Source organism: Mustela erminea, chromosome 1 (genome assembly GCF_009829155.1).
Source record: "Mustela erminea isolate mMusErm1 chromosome 1, mMusErm1.Pri, whole genome shotgun sequence".
In the NCBI taxonomy this organism is placed as follows: Eukaryota; Metazoa; Chordata; class Mammalia; order Carnivora; family Mustelidae; genus Mustela; species Mustela erminea.
The window spans coordinates 8,116,181-8,143,995 of NC_045614.1; the positions used below are offsets into that span (position 1 = coordinate 8,116,181).

The window sequence follows — 27,815 nt, forward strand, 5'->3', positions numbered from 1 at the left end:
TGTTCACGAAGGTTCTTGCCGTTGATCACTCAGCGGTATCCCGTGGCACATGTGGATCACAGCCTCTTCATCCCCTCGCCCAGCAGAGGATGTGTGGGTGGTTTCTAGGTTTTAACAGTTTCCTTGTGGAGACCGTCCAGGCACACACAAGGACGGAGAGTGGGGCTGCTCCCCACACGGCCGCGGCCTGGGTCTCACCTGTCACATGCCGAGGGAGCCTGCGGCTGTCCTTTCAACTCCCTAGGGGGCCTACGTCTGATCTCCGTCCCAACCCCTCAGTTGTCCACCATGGCCTCCTGGCAGGTGTTTGTTCAAACCAGCACCTGAACAAGACTCCGTGTCGTGTTGCCCATCAGTGGAGAACCTGGCTTGTTTGTCCCTCCGAGGGTCCCACAGTCATCCTGTGCTCCAGCCCATGTGGCTTCTGTACCCTGGAAGTTGTATCAAAAATTTGAAAGATTGCAGTTCATTTTGTTTTCGAGAATGTGGCTGTCCCTTCGCCATGCCACGGTGCCTGGTTGTCCCACCGCCAGCACTTCCGGGCCTCAGCCCGGGGCGCTCAGGCCTTAGAAACCCAGCAGCAGTGGCTCCCACGCACAGAGCCCCCCCAGCATTTTCCAGCAACCCCACAAGGTCCAAGTGCCTGGCATGTTTCATGCTAGAGTGCTCAGAGGTGCAGTGAAATGACAGGAGGGGGCAGGGTGTTGTGTAAAGGCCTGTCCCTTAGCTGACGGGACATCGTGACTGGTTCCTAGGCACCCGTGCGTGCTGCGTGTTCCGTTCTCATGCCCTCGGCTGGCCAAATTGGCTTTGCTGTTTTAATGCAGCACTTAGAACACACCAGGCACTGCTCTGTGCACTTAACATGCTCTGACTTGTTTGACCCTATGCAGTCGGGCCTCTTGTTGCCCCTTTCCACTGCTCGGTAACCTGAGGCCAAGGGTCACACCGCCAGGCAGGGGCCCCAGCGAGACTGCAGCCTGGGTGGTCCACCCCAGAGGCTGTGCCTGCAGCCACCACATGGCTGCCTCACTCCGCTCTGTTGGCCTAGTCTTTCTTTGTTGTGAGGCTCTGAAGGTTCAGAGTACCCACGCCCCCTTCCCCCTGCAGGTGTACCCCAAGGTGTGTGTAGGAGGGTATGTGTGTGTGTGTTCCCAGGTCTCCCGCCTGGGAAACAGTATGGTTCTGTCTCCCCCTGCTGGTGGGTTTGGGAAGGGCTCCTGCTAACTTCGGATCTGTGCTCATAGCTAACCCGGTTTTCTTCCAGATTCTTCTTCTGATTGACATTGAGCAGTCCTACATCAACACGAACCATGAGGACTTCATTGGATTTGCTAAGTATGTACTTTTCAGGATAGCGGCTGGTGGGTGGCCGCAGTGCCTGCCCTCAGAGCCAGGCCCCAAGGGAGGCGGTCAAGTTGGCTTCCCTTAGCCGACAAGGGCAAGAGGGTCTTTCTGTCAAGATACTGGGGTGAAGCATGGAGCCACCTGAGGGTATTTGGAGCCTTTCCTGGGCTAACAGCAGTCCCCTTCCTCATTGCCCTCAACACGCCTCCTGTGGGGCCGACTTCCAGAAAGGGTGCAGCTGGCAGCACGCGGTGCTTTCCTTTCTGCGTGACTTCTCAGAGCCTTTCATAAGCTGTTTTCCCCAGACTCCCCCCATCTGCACTTGGCCCTTTCACGGAGTGTCTTCTGCGCTCGGGGCTCCGGCTCTGGGGGCTGCTCTCTGGGAAGTGCTGTCCAGGCTCTCCGTGGCTTCCGTCCACACACCGTAGATTCAAAACGGGAACCTCCTGTGGCACCTGGATAAGGGGCCAGAGCAGGGGTCTCTGATTGTGTCATGATGTAGATGTACGTGCTGGCGGCCTGCAGTACGGCTCACTGACTCCCTCTGCCCCCTGGGTCCGCCCTCAGCCTGCTTGGGCGTCACGTGAATGGTTCTGGTGGCTCCTGAAGGTGGTCTTGCCTGAGCCTGATGAGTCACAGAACCAGTAGTAGCCAGCTTCCTGGCATTCGCTTAGCAAGTAACCCTGGTGTGTGTTCTCCGGGCGGGGTTCTGATACAGCAGTGAATGAGCACAGACCCAGGTCCCCGCCCTCAAAGGAAGGGCCGGTGCCAGGGACAGACGTGCACCAAACCAGCAAGACGCAGTGTCGTCACTGCTGGGTCAGGACTGTGTGAGGCTTGTGCCGAGTCTGGAGGGCCGCCCCCTGGCCCGGCCGCGGGGCAGCAGGGAGGCTTTTTTGTGACGTTCCTGGGAGCGCCTCGTGTTGGGCTAGCAGGCTGGACAGGAGGCTCTTCCGCTCAGGGGGCTCTCTGAGCTGGGCTCAGCACTTCCGGGGTGGGACAGTCACAGTTGCACTCAACACACTTGGTCGCCTGATCTTTGCTGGGCACGTGGTAGGTGAGTGGAAGGAATGAAGGCATGACCGAATGAATGAGGGCATGATCAGAAGCTGCTTCCCAGGCCCGGGTGAGCCAGGGGCCCTGGTTGGGCCGTCCCTGCTATGGGAGGGCCGGGGGGCTCTGACCATGGGCCCCACGCCAGGTGCGCCCTCCTGTGCCTCTTCCCCTAGCAGCCAGGTGTGTGTGAGCTGAAAACGCTGGTCCCCCCTCTTTGGTGTGTGTGAGCTGAAAACGCTGGTCCCCCCTCTTTGGTGTGTGTGAGCTGAAAACGCTGGTCCCCCCTCTTTGGTTTGCTGCTGTTTTGCTCACCTTGATGTCTCTGCTTCTCATACTTCATCCACAGTTCCTTCTCACACTCTCTCCTGTTTTTCCTTTGACCACTCCACTCTTCCCTCTGGATTCCTGGGCCTTCCCACTTCCCCCAGCTGTTATTATACTGAGCAGCTGGTGACCGGGTGGGTATTGCCTGCTGTGTGCCTTTTTCCTGGTGTGTGAACGGGGTCGCCCTGGCTGGGGGCGGGGCCCCGGGGCGCCAGGGTCCAGGCACAAGCCAGGGCCCAGCCTTGGCAGCGGGATGTCCCTGGGGGCCCACCGGAGAGCCATGGAGTGCCGTCTCAAAGCCGGGCCTGGTGCGGGGCCTTTGGGGCAGGACGGTGAACAAGGCTGACTTGGCCTTTCCCTCTCGGAGCCCGCAGGCTGGACACACGTGTTAGGGAGCCCGTTGTCACAAGGCAGACAAGAGCTGGAAAGGGGAGTAGGTGAAGGGCTGTAGAAAAGGGGAGCAAGGGTGTTGCCTGGGGAGAACGCCAGTGACAGGCAGGGGACCCAAACAGCGTTGGAGACAGGGAAGGAAGGCCAAAAAGCAGGGAGGGCTGGGGAGACCGAAGCAAGGTAGAGGTGAGAGACCCAGGCCCCATCGCCGGGGGGGACTTTGGACTCCTTCCCCCCACCATTCCCCACTCCCTCCCACCCACCCGCCCCCATTCCCAACAGCAAGACATTCCTGATTGGGCAGAGGCAAGGGGAGAGGAGCAGCTGCACAGGCTGCCCGGGGAGGGTGGGAGCCAGGAAGCCCCTGGGAAGCAACACATCTGAGACCTCACTGGCATCCAGTCTGACGCTGTTGACTGAACTCCTTCCTGGGCTTGCATGCTCTGGGCTGCTTCCTTCCCCTAAACACAACCACCAGGGCCTGGAGAAAAAGCTCTATAATAAACTCATTGGATGTTAGGAAAATCAGTGGATAAACTCTTCCCCTGTTGCAAATGTTCCAGTCTTTACCGATAATAGGAATAGATGCCTACTTGCTTAACTCTCCCTCCCCCTTTCCTGCTCTCTCCCCCTTTCCTTTATCCCAACAGCCAGCTTGAACTTGCAGGTACAGCCCCAGAGGCAGCCAGTAAAGGAATGAAACAAGGTGGTTTTCCTGGTCCTATTCTGAAAGTTCCTAAAGCAATATGACAAGAAAAGAAAATAGGATGTCTGAGTTACAGGACACAGTCAGTTGTTTGCAGGTGGCGCTGTGATTGTCCCAGTGGAAGATAGGATGAACAAGGGAGCTAAGTAGGTTCCCACGTGCAAGATATCTGATCTTCATCTGCTTGGCACGAACTAGCCAGAAAACAGGGTAGCTGAAGAAGAAGAGATCAGGGACTGTAGACAAATAAGGGACCTTCTAGAAATATGCATAGTGGGTGGCTGTCCCATGGTCTGATCTCCCGGGCTGGCTGGCTCTGTGGTCAGAGCCATTGAAGACTTGGTGCCAGTCAGGGATGGGAAGAGAGTGGGGAGAAGCCTCAGATTTGACCCCCAGACAGCCTGGTGCTCAAGTTACTCTGAAGCCACTATGGCCCCCTCCCAGCCCCCTGGGAGTCCAGCTTCTCAGGCCCCCGCCTTGGAGGCTCTGGGACTGTTGAGTCCCGGCAGTAGCTGGTGCTCTTGGGAATGGCTGAGGTCAGGGCCTTGAAGCTTCAGTTTAGATACATTTTCTCCTTGCATGAGCCTGACTCTTGCCCTTTGGCTTCTCTCTGCCTCTGGCCTTAACTGGCCACTCGCCACACCCCCCCAGCCCACCCCCCTAGCCAGGGAGAGAACCCCACCACATCCCTCCTGCACATCACCACATGAGTCCTCTCTCTGCTTTGTTTGCAGCGCGCAGCAGAGGAACACACAGCTGAATAAGAAGAGAGCCATCCCCAACCAGGTAGCCCAACCCTCTATAGCCTATAGCCCTACCCTCGGGGGCGGATGGTCACTTAGGGACCACTGAGCCCAGTGATGGTGCCTGGCTTGTGGCATGTCCCACCAGACCCTTTACCCCCACTTCCCAGCCTCTTGAGTCTGTTCAGGCTTTGATGTTTCAGGAAACGTATCTTTGAGCTGAAGCTCTGGCACAGGCTGGGGAGGGGGGCAAATTTGTGTATCCACGAGGCCCCGTCTGACATCCACGGCCACGCTTAGAACTTGACCCTGGAGAGAGGGGCAGCCCAGTCACCAGTGGGTGTCTGCAGCCAAATGGGGTTCCCAGCCCTAGCCCCAGAGACTCGGAATCTGTGGGAGGTCCTGGGTGGGAGGCTGCATTGCGATAAGCCGCCCTGGGGAGCCTGAGGGGACTTTGAGCCCCATACCTGAAGAAGCCCAGAGCCCCGGGAGGGGTTTCTACCTCGATGTCATGTCCCAGCCAGAGGCCTTGGCCATGAACAATATGAACAGCTTCATACATGCCGGTAGCAGGTGCCTCTTTTATTTCTCTAAGAAAACACATCAGTTTTTGCAAAAATTTCTGCCAGTGCCCGCCCCGCTTCTCCATGGTAGGTAGGGTGGGGGTGGGGGCAGGGGTAGGGGCTCTCTGTCCTGCACGGTTATGGAACCCTCTGGAAAAGAAGGATATAACCACTGCATGATTTTTTTTGCGCTTGCCGTAGGTCATACATATATTGTTGCTTTTTTGTTTCGGGAGATGATAATGAATTAAATATTAACACCATGAATATAATTAATAGCATGTAATTTTTTTTCTTTTGCTGTTTTTTCCCCTGCTCTTCTCTCCTCCCATTTTTGTGCTTTTCCTGCTTTTTCTCTGTCCCCTCATGTCCCTTACGTTTCTCTTCCTCTGCCTGCTCTTCTCTGATTTACCCACAATCCTAACTTTGCATTTTCAAAGGGGGAGATCTTGGTAAGTACCCACTTAGCGTGGTAGCAAATGTTAGAGAACCCAAGAGTGGTGGAGACCCCGCCACCCCGTAACATCCCTTCACCCCAGAATAACAGAACCAACTAAAAATCAAGCTAACCTAAAAACCGCCTGCCGTGGCCAGCACCTGCTGGCCTCCGTGTTGCCCTGGGCATAAGCCAACTCACACAGACACTAACCTGACCACCATCCTTGTGGGAGGCCCACCCCTCCAGCCTATTCCTGACACATTTAGCTAGTTTCCTGTAGGTCAGGGATGGCAAATACCCAGCTAACACCTCCCACGCTTCCCTCCCCTCACCTCCCTGGCCAGGGAAGATTTTGCTTAAGTCCTGCGTTCTTGGAACATGTTCTAGTCGCTGCCACCACTCCAGTGCAGACATCACCATGCTGAATTTTTCTTCTCCTGCACTCATGGCAGACATTACTAATGGATCCAGCACTCTTCCCTCTGTGCCTCTCCCCTGTGTGTGCCGGGGGCAGGCATAGCTAATCAATCCCGGCATTCTTTCCTGAACATGCCACCACGCCCATGTCTTGGCAGATGTGACTAACTGGTCAAAGAATTTTTTTTCCACGTGATAACTTTGCACGTGACACCCCTCCCACACCCATGGGAGACATGACTGATTGATTGATCAGGAAACTCTCTCCTGGATGCTGCCACTATCTTTCTGTCCCCGTGGCAGATGTGATGGCTGATCAGACTGTTCTGGTCCACTTGCTCCCCTTCCCTTGTATTTTGCCTACGGCAGACATCACTAGTCAGTCGCTCCTGGCACGCTTTCCAGCTGCGCCCAGAATTCTCACTTGGAATTCTCAACTGAGGTGGCAGTTGCTACCCGTTGATCAGTGTGGCTGCCCACAATGAATGGTATTTGCCATCCCTGTTATAGGGAACACCTCCTCTCCATGTGTGGCCCAGCCCAGGCCCGCCCACTGGGGGCCAGGTGCTGCTCCCATCTGAGAGGTGAGCTGTTTTCAAGGTGCTTGAAAGCCCAGGCAGCTGGCTTCAACCCCAGCTTTCCACGTCAGAGAGCAAGGCCTGGGCCTCCTCCTCCGGGCTCTTCTCCCAGCACCGGCCCCTGAGGCGCTGGGCGGCCGGCTGCTGCCCTTTGGCAGGGATCTTCTGGTGAGCCCCGGGGTCGAAGTAGCTGAGCTGATCCTGGGCCAGGGCTGTGCCGCATCTGGGGCTCGGCAGGGTCGGGCGGGGGCAGTGGCTGGAGGAATCGCTGGTCCTTAAGCCTGTAGTTCCCGCTTTTCCCGATGTCCCCCCCCCCCGTCCTCTTGGAACTCGGAACCGTTTCCTCCCTCCACACAGCCCAGGGGCCTGCTGCTCCTCGCACCCCAAGAGGTTTAGTCATTCTTTTCCTGCCAGATTCCACATCCCCAGCCACAAAGGCCAGCCCTGCCACATCCATCAAGGCTGTGGGCCCCTGGGTCTCCCAGCCGTGGTTTCCATCCCTGCCCTGGGTGACTCAGGCCGAGACCCTCACCCAGGAGGAGGGTGACCCACCCTGCCAGCGGGCCCCAGCTTGCTGCTTCCTGCCTGCCGCCCGCGCTCCCCCGGCGGCCCTTCCTCCCATCCCTGGCGTGCCTGCATGCCTGTCGCTGTGCACCCTGGAGCGTGGGAGCCTGCCTGCCTCTTCTGTCCTCCGCCACCCCTCTCCTTCTAAGCCAGGCCCCTGGGGCACAAGTCTGGCTCTTGGACGAGGAGGCTCGCCCCGCTCTCCTGTAGACTCCACGCGTGTGTCTGCAGCCCACGGCTTGGGCCTCCCCAGGGTGGGATTTCGTCTCTGACCCCACTTGGCTCCCACACGGACGGCTCTCTGGGCAGCTCGAGGGGAAGGGGACCTTGGAGGCTTCTCCAAGCCTACCCGGCGGCCTCCTGCCTCGAGACTCAGATGTGCCATTCTGGGCACAGCCTGGCAGTTCCTTGGCCCCGAGGCCACACGAGCCACAGCTCGGCCTGGGCCCTGTCCGCCTGCTCTGCCTGGGGCGCACTGAGGGTGGAGGCAGGTGAGCCAAGCCCGAGGAGCAGGTGGGACACATCTGCTTCCTCAGGAACTGGGCTGGGCCCTGGAGTAGAGAGGCCTCACCATGTAAAGAGTTCTGGGGAGCACTGACCACCTGTGAGCTCTGCCTCCTGCTCCCCTTCTGCTAGTTGTCAGTGACCGAGGTCTAGATGTGTCTCTTCTGCCTGGCCTGGGCCGGGACTAGGCAGGCCCTGCCCGCCACCCCCCACCCCTGCCCCAGTGGGGAAGGGAGGAGCCAGTATGAATGCACTGCCCTCGGGTGGGGCATGGGGGCTGGAGCAGGGACTCCTTCCTGGGTCAGATGCAGGACGGCCTAGGGCCTGAGTCTGAAGACCATCCTTGCCCCCAGTGTGACCAGGCATCCCCCCCTTTGCCTGGGCCTGGGGGCTGTTCCCAGAACTCCACAGATTTTCGGTGCTAAACCAGGATGTCCGGGGAGAATGACCTTACTGAGGCTGAAGGCCTCCGCCCCCTCGCCCACTGGGCAGCCCAGGTTGGGCAGGTGCTCCCTGGTGGCCGCAGGTCTCTCCAGTGCTTTGGTCATCACTAGGAAGCCTGGAGAAGGGCTCTCAGGTGGCATCCTGTGCTGTCCTCACCCTGGGCAAGGACTTCTGGGTAGTGCAGGGGCCCCTGGGCATGCTCAGAGCCTGATTCCAGCCCCAGGAGGCTGGTGGTCCTGTGAACATCTGACAGGCCTAGGGGCAGGACAGAAGACAGGATGGGGGACCCTCTTGAGACCCGCCCATCAGGAACACGGGTAGCAGCATCACTGGTGCTTTTTCCACACCCTACGCTGCGGGGGACTCCACACCAGTCCCTCCCAGCTGTCCTTGGCCGCACGTCTGTTGCTTGGCCTGGTTTGTTGCTGCCTGGGCCCCACACGGGCCTGCGTGTGCCTCTCCGTGCTTCCCGCTGCCCTGGGGTCCCCAATCCAGAGTGGTGGGTAGCTGAAGCCCACACATGCCTTCATGACCCAGGGAACGTAGGACCATGGCCGCCCAGGCTGCCTACGTAGAGCTGTCAGGTGAGTCCTCTGTGTAGGCCTGGGTTGGGCCTCCTACTCAGATGACCGCTGCAGCCACACAAGACCCATCTGGGGATCCTCCAGCCAGAACCTGCCCCCGGGTTTGAAGCTAGCGTGGGTGCAGGATGCCCTGCAGCTTCCCCAGGCTCAGACCTTTGGCCCCAGCCCTCTGGGTGGAAACTTCCCTTTCTCCTATCCTCTGGGAAGAGTCTGTGGGGGAGGGAGACCCAGGACGGAGACTGGCCACGATCCCCATTCAGAGCAGGTCCCCTTGCCCACCGGTGTTCCCCTGAGTGGGCTGGGCAGGTGAGCCAGGACATCGGGCTGCCGAGCTGACGCTCCCTGCTAGGCAGCCGCAAAAAGAAAGCAAGAGCCACTCCATCTGGGGGCGGTTCCTGCAGCCTCCCCTCACCCAGCAGCTGTCTTCCAGGAGGGTGTGAGGGGGCAGCGGGCCGCATGGCGTCTGCGTCTTGCAGGTGTGGTTCCTCCAGTGTCACATCCCATGTGACACATGTACGGGCCCGGGACCTTCCCTTGGCCCCTTCTAGACAATGGGCATCCCTGTGCTTGCCTGCGTGTACTGAACCTAACCCTGTGGGCAGGGGTCTCCCGGGGCCCGGTTCCCTGTCACCCCCAGGCTCGTGGGTGAGTGCGTGCCCCGTGTCTGTCTGCCTGGGTGTCCCCTGTTGGTTGCCAGTGGGAAGTGCTTAGGGGCAAGGTGGAGTTGGGTCGCTGGGCTTCAGGCTGGAGGTGTCCCTGCCGTGGTCCCTCTTCCATCCTGGGGACAAGGGCAGTGGCCGCTGTGCAGGGGTGGGCCCGGCAGGGCGGCGGGCGTTGTCCTCTGAGCACCCCGTCCCCCGCAGGTGATCCGCAGGGGCTGGTTGACCATCAACAACATCAGCCTCATGAAGGGTGGCTCCAAGGAGTACTGGTTTGTGCTGACCGCCGAGTCTCTGTCCTGGTACAAGGATGAGGAGGTGAGTGCGGGGTTGGGCGGGCGCAGTTGCGGGGGTTGCTCACTCCCTCACTCCGGGTCATTCAACAAAGGCTCCCAGGGCTCCCGGAGAGAACGGTCGTGCCAGCCCCAGGGGTTGGGGGGAGGCGGTGTGTCCAGCCACATGGCCGCGCCACTCCTCCAGGTGGGAAAGAAGGTGGAGGGGAGCCCTCGGCCCGCTAGAAACGGAGCCCTGCTCGCAGAGTCACAGGGAGGCATCCCTGGCTCTCAGAGGGGGCGGGGCTCCAGGTCGGGGACTCCCACTCACACCCCGGCTGCTGGGGGGCCGGGCTTCTGACGTCTGCAGCCTGCACTGGCCCAGCCAGGTGCTCAGCCTCTGCAGGCCTCTGTTTCCCCATCTGTGAAGTGGAACAGCACGGGCCCGGTGACGGGCCTAGCTCTAGTGTCTGTGCTTCGAGCAGTCTGCAAGTGCTTGTCCTTGTGCAAAGGACACGTGGGAGTGTCCAAAGGACACCTGAGCAGTAGCCCGCAGGCCACCTCCTGCTGCAGTCTCCATGACCCTGTGGGCAAGGGCTGCGAGTCCAGCCCGCAGCCTCGGGCACGCTGCGGCTGTCTGGGCCCCCGCACGGGCCCGCCCTCGGTCCTGAGGGGCCCGTCGCTTTGCTTCGTTCCTTTAATAATGTGGCCACGGCTTAGTGGCGCGGGAATGATGCCACCCTGTTGCTGCTCTCTTGGGAGCCGGTTGGCTTCTGAGGGTCACCAGGGAGGGCCACTATGTTTCTTTCATTTTCCTGGGCCTCCAGGCTCTCCCCATTGGCCGGGGTGGAGTTCGGTGTCTGTGACAAGAAGCCCCAAGTGAAGGCACTGACAAGGACAGCGGTCTCTTTCCTTCCCATGTCCTGGTTCTGTGAGGCTGGCGTGGGCCCAAGCTCCACCTTCCCCATCGTCCCCTTAACATGTGGCTCCCCATCGTGGTCCCGGAAGCCCCGTGCCCATCACACTGCGGCCTCTAACAACCGGAGGAAGGGGAAGAAAGGCCTGATGAGGAAGGTCCATGGACCCCTCTGCTCACACCCCTGACCGGAACCTAGTCACGTGGCCGCTGTGTGTCCTGCTCACCCGGGAGGGCACAGTTCCTGCGCCTTGTAACAGGCTTGCTGGCTTGGAGAGCCCATCGTGGCCACATTTTCCTCAGGAAATCCTTGCACTCTGTTTGCCAGGGAGGATTCAGGCCGCAAGCGCTGATCTGCCCTGTGTCACAGAGCGTGGAAGAGTCCCCGTGGCGGGGGGCGGGGGGGGGGGGTGTCACAGCGCAGGTGCTCCCCGTCCTGAGAGACACCTCAGCCCTGGCCTGGACCACTCCCTCAGGGCCCAGGCCAGACACGGTTCCTCTGAGGGAGGGTGTTTCGGGAGAAATGGTATCATCCCACTGGACACCAGGTCAGAGAGTCATCCTGGAACCTTCCAGGAGCGTCGGGAACCCCGAGCCTCCTGAAGGACCCTGTCTGGCTGCTGTTTCTAAACTGCGGGAGGGCGTTTGCAGGCTCACAGAGCCTCACGGGTTGGGATGTTGAGGGAGGGCGAGACCAGGCTCTCCTGAAGGGACACTCGTGGCTGCAGCAGCTTCTCAAAATGGCCGGGCTGAGGGCGGGTGGGGAGGACGCTTGTCCGTTTTCTCCCTCCTTCCGCCCCCGCAGTCTGAAAGCCAGTCTGCGCTGGGGCATCAGCTGCCAGGCCCGGCCAGGGCTGGTCTCCACCTTGGGCCCCGGCATCTCCACCTGGGGTGGGAGCGCCAGGCTTGGCCACAGCCGTGGGCCGAGGGCAGAGGCTCTTCCCGGCCTAGACCGCGTGCTCGCAGCTCGCCCCACCGTCCAGTTCTCAGAGCACCTTCCTTCAGGGCGGGAGGGGCTCCCTTGTCTTCCCCTCATGGGGGGGTTGAGGGCAGGAGCCCCAGGCCCTCCTGTGGGCCCGGAGGACGTGCTGGGCGGGTGGAGGGTGGAGCGCCCGCCGGCAGGAACGAGAACCAGCAGGCCCGGGAGCGGGGCCCTGTGTGCGCCCCAGACACAAAGCAGCCTCTGATCAGGAGGGGCAGGAGCCAGATCCCTGCAGAGCAGGAACCCTCGGAGTCACACACGTGGCAGCCAACCGCCCCCACCCCGCCCCACGATCAGGCCGCTTTCTCAGCGCTCAGAGAGGCAAGACGACGTATTTCTTTATTTTGAAAAACCACCGAGAGGAAGCAGTCACTGTGTGGGGGCGGAGTAGGGGACCCATTCTGCCGAGAGCCCCCAGCCCCTCAACAGGCTCCCTCTGCCTCTCCCTGGTCCCTCTTCTCCCACCCAGGTCCTTCTGGACTCCCCAGTCTTTTGTCCAGGCCTCCACCCCAGTGGGAAGCAGGGCGGTGGGCGACGACACTCACCTCCGGGTCTGCCTCGCCGTGGAGGTGGCAGCAAGTTTGGGGGGTGCCGGTCCCGATGCGCCGCTTGCCCGAGCCCAGCCTAACCAATGTGCAGACTACTGTACACATTCAGAGCCCCCTGAACAGGTAGTCTGAACACTGGGTTGGCGGGGCCGGCTGTCCATCCCGCAGGCCTCCGGGGGGGCGAATAGGGCCACCGCGCCCCGGCCCTTCGGAGCAGGCGAGGAGGCCACTGGCGGCGCCGATCCGCTTCGTCTCCTCTGACGTGGCACAGCCCGGGCTGGCTCGCATCTGGAGAAAGTTGTGGGTTTGCAGGAAATCCTAAGGAGGGGGTTGGGGAGCGGGTGGGCGTGGGCGGGAGGGAGGGTTTGGGTCCGCGGCCTCTGTGTGCCGGGAAGGTCTCCGGGGGTCGGCTGGGGGCGGGGTGTGCACGCCGCCGCGTCTCCGGGAGTGCTTGTGCTCCGTGTGTGCGTGTCAGCATCAGGAAGGCCGCCGCTGCCTCTGGGCGGAATCACACTATAAACAGTTCCAGATGTGGCGTCTCGCTCAGGGCCCAGAAGGACTGTGACTCAGTTACTTGGCCTGATCGGCCGACTGGAAGCTTCCTGTCTCCTGACACAGCACGGCGGGGGCAGCAGAGGCCCTTCCATCTTCCTGGCGGGGAACCCCTGCCTGGGCCCCTGCTAAACCCCACAAGACTTTTCTCTGGGACGTTGGTGGGGCCCTGGACCTTGCCTGGAGCCTTTCTCCGCCACCCTCCATCCTCGGACTCCCAGAATGCAGGCGGAACGGGGGTTTCCCACCTCCGTGGCCACCGGGCCCCTCTTAGGCCCCTCACTGTAGCTCGGCCCTGCTTCCTCCTTTGCCGGAGCCCAGGGAACAGACTCTGGAGCCATAGAGGGACAGACAGACACACAGAAGAAAACCCTTGTAGTGCCTCATGAGCTTGCCTTAATCCTCACCTCACACAAGTAGGGCCAGATTCCTGTCCGCCTTTGACAGATGAGAAAACTGAGGCAGAGAGGGGCAGTGGCCTGCCCAAGAGCCAAGGCTACAGGGCCAAGGGCAGGCACCAAGCCCGCTGCACACTCCTGCCTCTCTTCCTGCCGTCCTGAAATGTGAAGCCAGTCCCCACCTGCTAGGGAGCCCCTGGCCCCCCTTCCCCTCGATCACAGTGGCTGCTCTGGAATTGGGAGGGAGCAGCCATGTTGGGCTTTGTTCTGGGGCCTTCTCTACCCAGGGACAAAACAGGTGGAAAAAAGTGAACTCCTGGATGAGGAGGAAGGGGTCTCCTCTCCTAAGATCCCCAGAGGTAAAAGAGAGGGTGGTGTGCAGAACCTGGCTGTGGGGCATGTAGGCCTGGCTTCTGGAATCCCGGTGTGGGCCACTCCCCCTGCTGTGTGGCCCTGGGCAGCTACCTTACCTCTCTGAGCACAGTGCCTCCCTGGCAGGGATGGGGGATGGTCATCGAGTGACTGTGGGTCACGTGGGCCTGGGAACCAAGGGATCTTGTTGCACCCCGATGCCGTTCTCTGGTTTCCTGGAAGACCTGTTAATGGGTCCCCCACGCCGCCCCCATGGAGAGGTCTAAGGTGACATGCCTGCAGGGGCCCCTCCCTATGCTGGGTAAACTAGGAGCTTAGCCACCGTCGGTGAGCGAACATTGGCTTCCATGATCCACATCCTTCCCAAGCTGCCCCCCCCCACCCCCCAAAGTCACCAGGACTGAGTGCCGGCCACTCAGCGGGCACTTCCTGAACAGGGCTGCCCTTAGGAAGCGAGTGACACTTCCGTGGCCTTGGAGCTCAGGCGTCATCTCAAGGGGGCTCACTTTCCAGCTCCAGAAACATCTGAAGCTGTTGAATTTTATTTTAAATCCCAGCCCCACTCCTGAATCATTGCTTGCCTTGCTTGGCCTCAGTCTTCCTCTCTGTATAATGGGACCATAGTGGTAACTCGGCTACAGGCTCATTGTAAAGATGTCATAGTTGAGTTAACAGTTTCATTTCTGGTGGAGGAAGGGTTGGATTCTGGGTAGAATGAAAGCTGGCCAGTGTTGAGTATCCGTGCTGGGTCAGCAGTGAACAAAAGCAGTAGGAGTCCCTGACCTTGAACTGACAGATCAGGCCCAGTACAGACGGTAGCCTAAGTCCATGAGCAAGAGGATGTGGTGGGTCCAGTTACATGAGGGGAGGTACCGAGAGGAGAAATAGGATTGGGGAGGGGGCGGAGAAGGAAAGTGCAGGGTGGGGACAGAGCAGGCCTCTCCAGCAGAGTCCCCTCTGCCCAGAAACTGGAAGGACACACGAGGGAGCCGTGTGGGCATTGGGAGGAGGAGCATTCCAGCAAAGGCCCTGGCATAGTGTCCGGCCCAGGGCATCCTCAGATGCTCAGTTAAACAGATCACGGTGACCCCTCCCCTTCCACCCACAGGAGAAGGAGAAGAAGTACATGCTGCCTTTGGACAACCTGAAGATCCGCGATGTGGAGAAAGGCTTCATGTCCAACAAGCATGTCTTCGCCATCTTCAACACGGAGCAGAGGTGAGGGCCCACAGGGCTATGGTCGCTGGCCTCATTTGGCCATTCAGCAGCATCCGCTGAGTGCTTTCTGCATAAGGCCCCTGGCCTGGAATGTCATGTTCTAGAAAGGGAATCAAGTAAGAAGCAGAAAACTGGGTGCTTCCTGGTGTGGTCGGGGAGGATCTCTGGGCAGAGACATGATGAAGTGAGGCGGGAGCCAGAGGGTTCTGATCTGGGGAGGGACTGGCCCTGGCTCAGGTGCTCACGGGCGCCTCCTGGTGGCTATGGGGGGAGCACAGGGCCAGAGCTGGAAGACCAGGGTTGATGGGATGGCACTGGTCCAGGTGGGGCCGAGGACTTAGAGGGGGAGGTTGCCTATTCAGAGAGTCAGAGCTGACCAGAGGCCTGGTGGATGCAAGTACAAGAGAGGAAGGCATTTTCTGGGGACCCTGAGAACCGCAAGGACCAGGCTGCCCTCTGCTGAGATGTAGAAGGCAGATTCAGCATAGGGTTGGGAACGATCAGGGAGAGGGGCCTGTGAGACACCACATGGAGGAGTCCAGGAGGTGGATGTGTAGGTTCCAGAGTCTGATGTTCTGGAACGAGCTCCAGGCAGGGTGTGAACTGGGGAGCTGTTACCGCAAGGTGATGGTCAAAGTCACAGGGTGAGACCGCTGGGTGAGTGTCGAGAGAGAAGAGAAGGGCACAGGGGGCCTTGCTGAATCCACCCCCACGGGCATTGCTGTGGAGGGGGGAGACGTTAGCACAAACAAAGATGCTTTTCTCAGCTGGGGAGGAAACCCAGTTCTGGCAGGAGGTCTGAGAGTAGGAGGAAGGGCTGAGTGTGGACACACCCTCCCCGCTGCCCCAGGACCACCTTCCCTGCGGCCCACTGCTCCCACGCTGCCATCGGTTCGAGGCAAAAGCCTCACGTCATGTTTTGTGTAAGAGTAGCTCAATCCCACTTTGTTCTGGGCTGGCCAAAAGCTCTGGGGCCCACTTTGCCATCAGCTGGCTCCAAAAACCTTTTATCTCTTCGGCTCTCCCCCTGCACCCCCACCTCCCCTGCTTAAAAAGCTCGAGGGCATGAGGCAGACCCTGGGCTTTGGCTTGGAGGTTCTTCATTGCTGAGCACAGGGCAGCTGTCCCGCCTCCCTAGCCCCTGATCCCCTGCGTGAGGGGGTGAAGGTCGTACCTAACGTAGTATTTAGGAGTGAGCCCAGGAAAGCCAGAATAGTAGTCATGGAAACAAGACGGAGGTTTGGGTTTCCTATGGCTTCACCATCCAGGGCAGGGGCCAGTTCCTCCGGCTTCCAGGCCCAGGTGTTCCTGCTGCGGAACCCTCCTCCTCCTTTTCCAAGATGGCTGCCCAAGCGCCAGCCATCATGATGATGTTCCAGGTAGTACTAAGGAGGAGGAGAAGGGGCAACAAAGTTGTGCCCCTCACTCCCTAAGACTCCTTCCAGAAGTCGGAGGGCACAGACTCTGGACTTGCCGACTGCCGGCCAGCCGTAGCTGTCACAAGGTCGTGACTAACCCCAAACTCCGATCTCACACCAAAGCTTTGGGATGGCTGGGCCGTCTTGGCCACACCTGTCTTGTGGGATCTGGCCTACAGAACACCATCCATAAATGCCATCCATACGGTGTCTGTCCGCTTTTCCTCCAGCCTGTGGCTCTACACCGGCCTTCTGCTCACAGACCCACATTTGCCCAGTATCTCCCATGTGGTAGCTGGGAGTCTCCATCCTGCCCTGGGACAGCTCCACAGCCCTCCATTCCCCACAGCCCAGCCCCCAGGAATGTGCGCACATTCTAGACCTTCACTGTCCAGTGCAGTAGCCACTGGCCTCATTTAGCCATTTAAATGTAAATCGACAAATGAAACGCAACCTGAGTGAACTTCCTCCGCCGCCCTCGCGGTGCTCACGAAGAACCCGCCTGTGGCTTGTTGCTACCTCAGCCGACAGCGCGGTTGAGAACGATTCTCCCATCACAGAATGTTCTTGTGCACAGTTTGGCTATAACCTCCCTGAAGACACCTCGATGGAACACATGCCCGCTTCTGAGAGTATCTTCGGCAGGCTTCGGCCCCCACAGGAGAGCACGAATGAGGAGAGGTGCCCAGGAGAAAGAGAGGCATCGACTAAAGGCGCAAGAAAACAAAACCTCCGGACGCTGCTGGGTGCAGATGCTCGCTGAGCACACGCTCTGCTCTTGGCACAGTCCTGGCTGCTGTGGGCACTGACTTGGGGCTCCGTCAGCCCGACATGGTGCAGGCGCTGCTACGATCCTGGGGCTCGGGCTATGCCCGGCTCGGGTGTGAGTCCCTGTCCGTTAGACCCCAGAGCCCTCGCTACAGCTCCTGCACCGGCCAGGGCAGTGGGCAGGGTCAAGAACAGGCCTCTTCCTCTTGCCGCAGGAACGTCTACAAGGACCTTCGGCAGATCGAGCTGGCCTGTGACTCCCAGGAGGATGTGGACAGCTGGAAGGCCTCGTTCCTCCGAGCTGGGGTCTACCCTGAGAAGGACCAGGTGAGGAACTGCCCTGCCCGACTGACGCTCCTTGAGCAGAACTGGCCCCTCCTGGGAGAGGATGGAGTCTGGCATCTGCCTGGGTGGGTCATTTCCAGGCATGTAGCCTGTGCTCTCTTGAGCAAACAAAGGAGAGAGGTGGAGAAGGTTTTACAGTCAGGGCCCAGAAGTTCTCTGGAACTTCGGAGAACTAAAGCCAAGGCCGGGGAGCTACATGGCCTGGGATCCCATCTGTTTTGTTCCCTCTCCTCCTCCTGTCCTTGAGGTACAGTGAACATGGCTGCCCTCAGCCCCCAAATTAACATGTTCCGGTCACCAGGTGAATGGGTCTAATCACTTTGGACCACGGTCGCCCCAGGTCCGGGCAGCTCAGGCCAGGGGCAGGGAGGCCTCACGGCGTCAACCATCAGGGGACGTCCCCGGGAAGAGGGTGGTGGACAGGACTCAGGGAAGGGAGACTCCCCAGGCTCGCCTCACCATCTGCGCTTCCCCTGCAGGCAGAAAATGAGGACGGAGTCCAGGAGAACACCTTCTCCATGGACCCGCAGCTGGAGCGGCAGGTGGAGACCATTCGCAACCTGGTGGACTCGTACGTGGCCATCATCAACAAGTCCATCCGCGACCTCATGCCAAAGACCATCATGCACCTCATGATCAACAACGTGAGTTCGAGGCCACGGTTGGGGAGGGGAGAGGGCCTGCGGGTGCAGGGGCGGGGGCCGGGGCACCACAGCCAAATCGGCCTGAACGCTGTGTAGTTTGGTTTTTAAAAGATTTTATTTATTTATTTGAGAGAGAGGGAGTGAGAGCATGAGCGAGGGGAGGGACAGAGGGAAAAGCAGACTCCCTGCTGGGTGGGGAGCCCGACGTGGGGCTTGGTCCCAGGACCCTGGGATTGTGACCTGAGCTGAAGGCAGATGCCTAACCGACTGAGCCACCCAGGCATCCCTACACTGTTTTACTTAAAATCTAAAGTTAGAGTGAGTCACTACTTTTTTAACATCAGAATCAGGATTCTCCGCCTCTCTCAGGAAATTGGAAGGTGCAGGCCACACGGGGCTCACTCCCGTTTTCTTAGGTACTTAAAGCTAACACCACACATCTACGCTTACTCTGAATTTTTTCAGCCTTACGATAACCCTAGGAGAGGGGCTGCTGTCATTTCCATTTTATAGACAGGACGAGGCCCAGCAAGGTCAAGAAACCTGCCCTGAGTCACTCAGAAGAGTGGGAGGTGGGATAAAAACCCAGACGGAGTAGGTCCCAAACTGCGGCCTCCTGCTGGCCTGCAGCCCAGCCTCCCTTCGCTCCGGGGCATTACCTGCCTCCTCCACGGCTCCTGAGCCGCTCAGAGCTTTAGCCTGCTTTCTGGTGAAATGCAGCCGTCCTAATACCTCCGGCTCTAGGTTGCTGGGAGGGTGCGGGGGGGCTCCTGCCTCAGGCCTCCAGCTCAGCTGGGCACTCACCAGTCTCCATAGACCAGGCTCGGTTCCTGTCACGCCTGTAAAAGCTCTCGGTGGAACAGGATCCAGAGCAAAAATCCCAAGTCCCTTCTTCTTCACCGCGCTCTTTACGATCTGCTTCGGGCTGAGCACTGTCAGGTTTCCTGGGTGTGCTGATATGTTCTTCACCTATAAGAATTACCATATACTTGCTCCCGCCACTATGAAATTTAAAATGCATGCGTGGTTTGGCCCCAAAGTATCTACTCGCAGGAATTTCTCCCACAGAGACCTTTGCCCATATTCACACTGAGCACATACATACTTGTCTGTTATCTTAGCGTTGTTGCGTAGTGGCCGAAGATTAGAAATCTCTGTCCCTTTAATTGAATCCATTTAATACATAAAGAAGAGGAGGAGGATCGCCCGGTTGACAGTAAGTCTCACTCAGGAAGTGGAAAACTGTGGAACATAACAGAATGCACAGGAGGGCTCCGGAAAACAGGAGGGCAAAAAACCCTCAGGTGAGGTAATTTTGGCAGATTCTGAAAGTTCGTTTGGGAAAAGTCAAATCTGTTCTTAAAAAAGACAGTGGTAGGAGTCCTCTGTTACAAGTCTGCATTTCAGCCTCGGAGCCACTCCTGGCCTGATGGGAAAGCGCAGGAAACATCCCCTCTAAAAACAAGAACAAGTTGGCCATCTCCACCTGGGTTTAAAACTTCCTTGAGAGGCGCCAGAGTGGCTCAGTCGGTTGAGCATCTGACTCTTGATTTCAGCTCAGGTCATGACCTCAGGGTCCTGGGATCGAGTTCCGCATCGGGCTCTGCCCTCAGTGAGGCGTCTGCTTGGGGATCTCTCTCCCTCTGTTCCTCCCTCTGCTCACACACACTCTCTCTTCCACTCTGAAATACATAAATAAAAATCTTCAAACAAGCAAACAAACTTTCTTATAGAGTTACTAGCCAATGCAGTTTGATCAGAAAAATCATTTAGAGTTGCGAAACTCTGCAAAAGAATAGGAAAAGTTATTCCTCGTTGGAGAAGCTCCTGGGCACGTGAACATGAACCCAGAAACTCCTAAAAGTAACTAAGAAACTCCTGTATCCTGTAAGAGGTGGTAGAAAGGAACAGAGCATAAAATTAACAGAAACTAGTAGCTTTTTTTTGTTTGTTTGTTTAAAGATTTTTTTTTTTTATTCATCCATTTGACAGAGAGAGATCACAAGTAGGCAGAGAAGCAGGCAGAGAGAGAGAGAGGAGGGAGCAGGCTCCCTGCTGAGCAGAGAGCCCAGTGCGGGACTCGATCCCAGGACCCTGAGATCATGACCCGAGCTGAAGGCAGAGGCTTAACCCACTGAGCCACCCAGGTGCCCGAAACTAGTAGCTTTTTAATGAAAACCAGCTGGAAGACAAGAAATGGGAGGAAAAACAGCAGTAAAAGAGGCAGGACTTGAGAAGTTTAGTATGCGTCTCGTGGACCGGGCTGGAAGGACACGTGACAGGGCCCCGGAGAGACGCGGCCAACAGCCAGGTAGAAGGCTCATCCGCAGTTCCAACATCATCTGTGTCGTACGTGAAGTTAAAGACCAGACAGCCCTCTGGGTGTGGCGGATGCTTGGGACGGGCTTGTCCTAAGGTCAGGTATGGGGGGACGCCCTGACCCCTCTGCCCCTTGCCCCCCAGACCAAGGCCTTCATCCACCACGAGCTGCTGGCCTACCTATACTCCTCGGCGGACCAGAGCAGCCTCATGGAGGAGTCGGCCGACCAGGCCCAGCGGCGGGACGACATGCTGCGCATGTACCACGCGCTCAAGGAGGCCCTCAACATCATCGGGGACATCAGCACCAGCACCGTGTCCACGCCCGTGCCGCCGCCTGTCGATGACACCTGGCTACAGAGCGCCACCAGCCACAGGTCTGAGAGGCTGGGGCGCCTGGAGTCTGCGGAGGCCACTTTCCCGCGAGTCCCCGGCTCTCCCAATGTGGCCTGCCAGGCCCCAGCCCCGGGGGTGGCTGGGGTGAGGGGACCTAGTCGCAGTGGGAGCTGCTGCCCGGCCTGGGCCTGAAGGACAAGGAGAGAGAAGGGGGGGCTGGAAGGCCCGTCTGACTCCTGGTGTTTTCCACCGTTAAGCCCAAGTAGAAGCCGGAGAGGGCGAGAGACCAGGGCAGCAGGGGCCCTGGGGTCATGGTCCTGGAGCACAGAGCACAGGCAAGAACGGCTGGTTGGGGGGATCTGCGCAAGCAGCTGGAGGGCATGACTGGCCTGTCCCCTGCCCCCTCAGCCACCTCCAAGCTGTTGGATGGACATACTCTGGCAGGGGCAGTGCAGAGCCTCAGACTGGGACACCTAACCAGTGACAGGGCAGGAGCACAGAGGGTCGGTCAGGGGAATCTCCTAGAAGGTGTCAGCCCTGCCAAGGCCTCCATGAGCCAGGGAGTTACTTAGGAAGAAGGAACAGCAGGCGCTGCAGCCTAGGGGGGAGCCCGTGGGATGCCCAGGGCAGGGTTAGAGGCACTGGACTTGATTTGGAGTCGAGGCTGGGCTGTGGAAGGATTTCTGCTTAATGAGGGTGGATTAGAGGAAGCAGGAAGCAGACAGGCCCGAACAGGACTGGTGGCCCTAGGAGTGAGGTCAGAGAGAAGTAGGAGCCCCTGGTGGCCGAGGAGAGGTACTGGCAGGCCCTGGCTGGAGTTTTAGCTGGGGACACAGCCATTGCTAAGCCCATGGTGGTGGGGCGGATGGAGGGGCCCGGGACACCATGCAGCCTGCTGCCCAGGAGTAGACATGCCCCTGTGCCCCCCTGGGCTGCGGCCGCTGCCAGCCCGTGCCACCCCCTGGCCCTCTTGGGTTTCCACAGCCACCCTGGCAAGGCTGGTGCTCCCCACCCGCTTCTCCAGCTCACACCCTCTCCTTCCTCCACAGCCCCACTCCACAGCGCCGACCCGTGTCCAGCGTGCACCCCCCGGGCCGGCCGCCAGCAGTGAGAGGCCCGACCCCGGGGCCCCCTCTGATTCCCGTGCCAGTGGGGGCAGCGGCCTCCTTTGCTGCGCCCCCCATCCCGTCCAGGCCTGGACCCCAGAGCGTGTTTGCCAACAATGACCCCTTCTCGGCCCCACCTCAGATCCCGTCTCGGCCGGCTCGGATTCCACCCGGCATCCCCCCTGGAGTGCCCAGGTAAGGCTGGACCCCCCTCCCCACACTCCCTGCCCACCACTAGAGCCACCAGCCTGCGCCCTGAGGCCTCTCCTCGAATCAAGGAGCTCTCCTTGCGCCCTACGGAAAATAGAGCCTTCATACCCCTTTGGCTGGTGTGAAAACTAAGGCCCAGAGAGCCCAGCTTGCTTGCCCAAAGTCACAGAGCAATGGAGAGTCAGGCTGACTCCCAGGTTCCCAGGCCTGGCCTCTGCCTCAGCAGGTGGCTCACCATGCAGATTGGGACTCTGCGCCTGGGGCCCCTTCTCCTGGTTTTCAGCTTTGTTTCCTTACTGAGGACACACAGAAGCCGTGGCACACCCCGCCTTGCCTCACCCCATCCAGCAGGCCAGGCTGTGTTGTCCAGAGTTCTCCCGTGAGGAACCCGAAGTGCGGGGTGGGTGGGGACTCACCCAGAGTCACACGCAAGCTCCTTCGTGTCCAGCAGCGTTCAGAGCATCGGGCACCGTGGGGGGAGTAGGGGCCTGGGTCCCCCCCCTTGTCCTACTTAGGGCCTCACTGCCATGTCCCCCCTCCCCTCCCCGTCTGTCTTTATTCTCTTTGCAGTAGAAGACCCCCTGCTGCGCCCAGCCGGCCCACCATTATCCGCCCAGCCGAGCCATCCCTGCTCGACTAGGCCACGGGGGACTAGGCCACGGGGGACTAGGCCACGGGGGGCGTGTTCTCAGGGGGTCTTTGCACCCCCACCCCCACCATGCGGGAGCTTCGGTGGTCCGGGCCCCTCTGCCGTCCCCGGCCCTGTCATGCACGTGCCAGGACCAGGCTCCCTGTGGGCAGCCCCCTGACTCCTCCTTAACCTTGGCCCCCATCCCCAGCTGGACACAGCACTGAAGAAGGAGCCCTGGAGCCCTGAGGCAGGGGCGGGAGCTGGGCCGTTGCACTTTGGGGGATGGAGCCGCAGGTTCGCAGAGGAGGGAGTGCTCTGGGCGCCATCTCAAATGAGCATCCCTGCCCCGGGGTCAGGGGGGGACTCACCCCGGGCTTCTCTGGCCAGGAAAGCCTGAGAAGAACAGGCCTTTTGGAAACCGGGGCAGCAAGAGTGCCTGTCCCCCCAGCTCTTCCGGGGGCCCAAGGAGCATGTCCGTTTCTCAGCAGCAGGAGCTCCAGGCAGCGAGCCAGGCCCAGCAGGCCCTGCGCTGCCCACCCTGCAAGTTGTAAATATTCCTTCTGTGGCCGTATTAATCACACGGCTGAGCCTCGGCTGCCGGAGGTGCCTTCGCTGGGGCCGGAAGCCTCCGTCCTGCCGGCCTCGCGCTCTCCTCCCTGGGTCCCCTCCTCCTCCTAGGTCCCCGGGGTGGCTCGGGCTCAGGGCTGAGTGAGTGGGGAGGCTCGGAGGGGCTCCTGGCTCCCACCCAGGCCTCCCCGATGGGGTGGGCCTCCGGCGGCCCATCACAGAGCAGCCCTTGCTCGCTCCTCGCTCGGTTTGACCACTGTAAGTGCCTGCACTCTGTATCCTATTAATAAACTAAAATAAAGGGAAGAAGCTTCTGGTGGCTGCTGTGTGGGCCTTTTGTGTTGGCGTTCAGGCTGAGGACGTGGGCCGCTCAACCTTCCCCAGGCAGGCCTCTGACAAGGACCACCCCCTCCACCCCGCCACCGTGGGCCATCTCCCACCTTGCTCCCGGGGCGAGCTCACTTGTTCCAGAGGCAAGCGTGCTTTAGAGGGAAAATCTCTTGGTTTTCAGAACACATCAGGCATGGGGACAAACGTTCGCCGCGCCCCCTCCGCACATACTAACCCAGGGGCCTGGCTGCAGCCCCTGACACAGGCCTGTGGTGGGCAGCAGAATCACGCAGGAGAGAGGGAATCCCAGCGCTCTGACCCCGACGGCCATGATCAGGGCCCCTTCCCCACCACTGCAGTCCTGAGGACTCCACCCGGGTCCAAGGCCTTCTGGCTCAGCCCAGGTCACAGTTAAACTTTGCTTTCTGATTTTTCTCTTGTGCCCAGGCGACCACCTCCATCGGCTCCCGCCCGGCCTTTCTTCTGAGCTTCGTGGGAGACCCCTCCCGCCTGCCTGGTTTGCCCCCTTGGGGGGCAGATCTGTCCTGGCTGGTGTCCCTGAGCCCCAGACACCAGGCTCTGTGATTTTCTGACCATAATTTATTGACTCCAGTGCCCAGGCCAGACCGCCCTTTGTTCCGTGAAGCTCCTGCGCAAAAGCTTTGTCTGGGCCACCCCTCAGCCCTGCCTGGGGCCTCTGCAGAGAGAGCAGGAGGGGCGGGTGGCCGTGCAGCCCCCGCCCCCCACTCTTGGAGTTCTGGTACGAGACCCCACAGCGAGCCCACCTGGCGCTGGGCTGAGGGGCTGGGCTCCTTCCTCTCAATAAAGTGACTCTCCTGGCAAGAACACTGTAGCTGTGTCTCCTTCCCGGCCCCTGGCATCAGCAGGCCGGCCCCCGCCCGGGAGCTGCCCCCAGCAGCAGCAACGGGCCTCTGGTGGGGCGACAGGGAGACAGAGGAATGTGTGGGGTCCCACAAGCAGCAAGCCCCTTCCCGCCGTCTCCTGCCTCAGAAGGCCAGGAGGGGAGGGAAGGCGAGCTTGTTCCTGGCCCCCGTCCCACGCTGAGCTGTGCCAGTGCAGGCTGGGCCTCGGGCTAAGGCACACGCATTACCAGAGGGGACATGGGAAGGGGCCAGAAGATCCAAGGGTCGCCTTCAAATGCTGCAGTGCCGGCCCCTCCATGCATAATTCCCAGGAAAGCAGGTGCAGCCACTGAGCTGTCCCTCCTGGAGGTCCCAGGCCTGTCGGCCAAGCCAACAAGTGTTTCTCGCCTGGCTCCTGGCAGGGAAGAGAGACACGAGGGCCACACGTCGGGCTGTGACTGCGTGGCCTCCCCTCCCATAGGAAGCAGTTGGGGGAACGGACCCCAGATCTCACACACATGTGCCCTGCTGCCCCTCCTTTCCCTGTTCTTCCTTCTGGGGCTACGTGGGCACAGGGCGCTTGTCCTGGAAGAAGCGCTTGAGCGTGCAGACTTGGAGCACGGCCACCAGCAGCAGCACGGCCACGTTCACCGCAGACCAGAAGTTGACTCGCTCCAGGTTGCCCTCCTGCAGGTTGCGGTCACGTGCCTCAAAGGCCCGCAGGAGCGTCAGCATCTGGATGCTACGCTCCAACCGGGTCTTCATGGTTTCAATGGACTCCTGTGGAACAGAGAGAGGGGCAGGGTCAGGCCTCTGCCCTTTGGGGAGCAGGGACCAAGAAAACTGGGGGGATGGGGTGAGCTTATGTTTCAGGAGGAGAGAGCTGAGAGGAAACTTGTGGCCAGACTGCCTGAGTCTAAATCCTCTCTCTGGCTGGCTGGCTGTGTGACCTTGAGCAAATTTAGCCTCTCTGGGCCTTCGTTTCCTCTGAATTGCAGTGAGAATTGAATGCCTAAATAAGTATTAAAAAAGCAGGGGCACCTGGGTGGCTCAGTGGGTTAAGCCGCTGCCTTCGGCTCAGGTCATGATCTTAGGGTCCTGGGATCGAGTCCCGCATCAGGCTCTCTGCTCAGCAGGGAGCCTGCGTCCCTCTCTCTCTCTCTGCCTGCCTCTCCATCTACTTGTGATTTCTCTCTGTCAAATAAATAAATAAAATCTTAAAAAAAAAATAAAAAATAAAAAATAAAATAAAAAAGCAGACTTACTAGTGGTTAACAGCATAGTTGCTAAAGCCAGACTGCCTGAGTTCAAATGCGGCTCTGCCGGGCGCCTGGGTGGCTCAGTGGGTTAAGCCGCTGCCTTCGGCTCAGGTCATGATCTCGGGGTCCTGGGATCGAGTCCCGCATCGGGCTCTCTGCTTAGCAGGGAGCCTGCTTCCTCCTCTCTCTCTCTCTCTGCCTGCCTTTCTGCCTACTTGTGATCTCTCTCTGTCAAATAAATAAATAAAATCTTAAAAAAAAAACAAACAAACAAAAAAAAACAAATGCAGCTCTGCCAGTTGCTGTGTGGCTTTAGGCAAGTTATTTAGCCATCCTGTGCCTCAGTTAAAATGGGGTATCAGAAGCACATTTCCTACCTCATATGGAGATTTTGTGAGTTATTTAAGCTCTTAAATTCCTATATCTAGAAATGCACTATTATTTTAACTGTGAGTGGCTACTGTTCTAATTAAGGTGGAGGCACAGTGGGCGGGCTGGGGGGGGGTGGTGTCAGGCAGATGCAGACCCCAGCCAAGGTGGGAGAGTAGGGGAGCACCGTTGCCCCAAGCCAGAGATTTGGGACAAGTGGCCCCGGCTCAGCCTGGGCGCACCTTGATGTCCTCCATCTTGACATCCAGCATCTCCTCAGGCTCCACAGCCTCCGCCCAGCCCTCGACCTCCTCGTCATCCTGCAGGCTGTCAAAGATCAGTTCGAAGAACACCAGCTTCTCAGAAATTGTGCTGAAGGAGTTGTCAAAGCACAGCTTGTAGTCCCCAGCCTCCGTGGGCTCCACCCTGGGAGAAAGACACACAGACGCACATGACCCACAGTGGCCCGTTGGCCGGACTTTGAGAGGCAGGGAAGGTAGTAACCTGAGGCCACCGGGGAGGGGCAGGGCTGAAACTAAACCCAGGCAGACAGTGGGACTTGACTCACGTGTGCACCCCATCTGCCTTGCGGGACTCGCTGACCAGCAGCACGCCCTGAGGGCTCTCGAGTGTGAAATCCACGTCCAGTCCAGCACCTCCGATCACCTGGGGGGACAGGTAAGAGGGTGGAGGGCTAGGGGTAGGCCAAGGGCACCTGCCAGGGAAAGCCAGGGCTGGACCAACCCGCACAGACCCATCCAGGACCACCAGGGGCCTACCTGAGCGCGGACACCTACACCTGCAACTTGGTCCTGCCCCACCTGTCCCTCTGACCGCGCCCCTTGCCTTGGCTCAGTCTTCATTGATAGGACAGCTTTGGGTTGGGCTTTTTCATCTGGTCACGCCCCCGTCGTAATTCCTTGATCGACGTTTACCTGGCCACACCCCAAGTGAGGTGACAGGGCCCTGCTTTCCTTAACCCAACCCCCGAGAAAGCCTCATGTTGACCACGCCCTTTCTTGTAGCCCATCTTGGTCACGCCCACCAGCTCCCCAAGTCGAGCCAACTTTTGGCCACGTCCACTCGTGAGGTTCCTGCCCTGTGAGGCGCGCCCACTTATAACCGATGGCCCCGCCCCCTCCGGCAGCCTCACTCTAACCCCGCCTCCTGCCATTATTCACACCCACTCCGCTCCCACGCCCCGTCTCCACCAGGTCCTGCTCGTTCTTCCTAGCTCCGCCCCCGCGCTCTTACGCACTGGCTCCTCCCCCTCCTTTCATCGCTGTCTCGCTTCAGCTGCTTGGCCACGCCCCCTCGCCCTGGCTCCGTTCGGTCGCATGCTTCCCGACTTGGGACCCTGTACCTGGTACTCGGTCTCGAGGCTTGCGTTGGCCGGCGCAGACTGGTAGAAACATTGCTTCCTCCCCGCAGGCAGCAGGAACGTGAACTCGCCGTCCTGGATCGGCGGGGGCCCTGCCCCTGCAACCCCCACCGGCGGCAGTAGTAGCCAGAGAGCCAAGGCTAGGGCCGCGCTGGCCGCCATCATCCGGGTCACCCTCCGGTCTGCGGAGAGGTTGCGGTTCCTTTAAGAGCTAGCCCTGCCCCCTCTGCTACTCGGTGGAGCTCATTGGTAGTCCCTTCTGCCGGTGGTGTGAAGCGAACTTAGAGAAAAAGTGAAGGGCCCCTTGAGAGCTTAGCTGCCCGGATGAATGCCTGCTGTGCCTTAAAACACTCAAGCTTCTGGGGGCTTCTTTCTGAGCAGCTTCTAGCTCTAGTCTCAACGGATGGTGAGGGAAAATGATAAAAATAAGTACTATGATGGTGCATGTTTCTCAGGCAAAAGTTAAGACAGCTAAGTAGGAGGTTCCCGGGACCTTTTAAGGCTCCTCCCTGCGGTTTTCCCAGAGTACGCTGCGCGCGACGACCATTGGACCCTCTGGCCCGGGCGGAGTGGACCTTAAATAAGGGCTGGGCTTGAACCCGTACGCCACCGTAGGGCTCACGTATAAGTTGATTCCACTGGGGGAGAAAGAGAGACCCTTTCGTATTGATGTGGGGGTTTCGTGTTCCTTGT

At 59.4% G+C, this 27,815-nt stretch overlaps 2 protein-coding genes across 16 annotated transcripts in view; one reads left to right on the forward strand and one right to left on the reverse strand.

Moving 5' to 3' along the window:
- The window catches only part of DNM2 (dynamin 2), an 84,698-nt gene extending 60,605 nt beyond the window's left edge, over positions 1 to 24,093 (forward strand). For 2 of the 14 annotated variants that reach the window (XM_032311218.1, XM_032311212.1), the window contains exons 12-22: positions 1,268 to 1,338; positions 2,832 to 2,861; positions 4,558 to 4,609; positions 5,570 to 5,581; positions 9,523 to 9,636; positions 14,467 to 14,576; positions 16,978 to 17,089; positions 17,587 to 17,751; positions 20,215 to 20,447; positions 21,456 to 21,707; positions 22,293 to 22,709. In XM_032311218.1, the coding sequence (XP_032167109.1) occupies positions 1,268 to 1,338; positions 2,832 to 2,861; positions 4,558 to 4,609; positions 5,570 to 5,581; positions 9,523 to 9,636; positions 14,467 to 14,576; positions 16,978 to 17,089; positions 17,587 to 17,751; positions 20,215 to 20,447; positions 21,456 to 21,707; positions 22,293 to 22,362 (1,221 nt within the window). In that variant the 3' untranslated portion in view covers positions 22,363 to 22,709. Of the gene's footprint in view, positions 1 to 1,267; positions 1,339 to 2,831; positions 2,862 to 4,557; positions 4,610 to 5,569; positions 5,582 to 9,522; positions 9,637 to 14,466; positions 14,577 to 16,977; positions 17,090 to 17,586; positions 17,752 to 20,214; positions 20,448 to 21,455; positions 21,708 to 22,292; positions 22,710 to 23,697 lie in introns of those variants that run through there. The other 12 variants (XM_032311301.1, XM_032311292.1, XM_032311267.1 and 9 more) reach the window with 8 other exon arrangements.
- TMED1 (transmembrane p24 trafficking protein 1) lies at positions 23,833 to 27,411 on the reverse strand. 2 transcript variants are annotated; one of them, XM_032311336.1, is made up of 5 exons: positions 27,105 to 27,190; positions 26,521 to 26,676; positions 26,310 to 26,407; positions 25,984 to 26,167; positions 23,833 to 24,893 (listed from the first exon to the last, which is right to left on the reverse strand). In XM_032311336.1, exons 2-5 carry the CDS (start codon positions 26,602 to 26,604, stop codon positions 24,675 to 24,677), a joined length of 585 nt encoding a protein of 194 aa, XP_032167227.1. In that variant the 5' UTR covers positions 26,605 to 26,676; positions 27,105 to 27,190; the 3' UTR covers positions 23,833 to 24,674. The 2 variants fall into 2 exon arrangements, with proteins under 2 accessions (XP_032167227.1, XP_032167219.1); XM_032311328.1 differs by lacking the exon at positions 26,521 to 26,676 and having other exon boundaries at positions 27,105 to 27,411.
- Between the last annotated feature and the right edge of the window lie 404 nt (positions 27,412 to 27,815).

What these genes read in the sequence shown, in the direction of transcription:
- TMED1 (XM_032311328.1), bottom strand. Translation starts at nt 27,287, where the DNA reads ATGATGGCGGCCAGCGCGGCCCTAGCCTTGGCTCTCTGGCTACTACTG. An exon ending in GCCTCGAGACCGAGTACCAG is followed by an intron (nt 26,408 to 27,104) that starts GTACAGGGTCCC and finishes CTGTCCCCCCAG; the next exon opens with GTGATCGGAGGTGCTGGACT. An exon ending in TCAAGATGGAGGACATCAAG is followed by an intron (nt 24,894 to 25,983) that starts GTGCGCCCAGGC and finishes TCTGTTCCACAG; the next exon opens with GAGTCCATTGAAACCATGAA.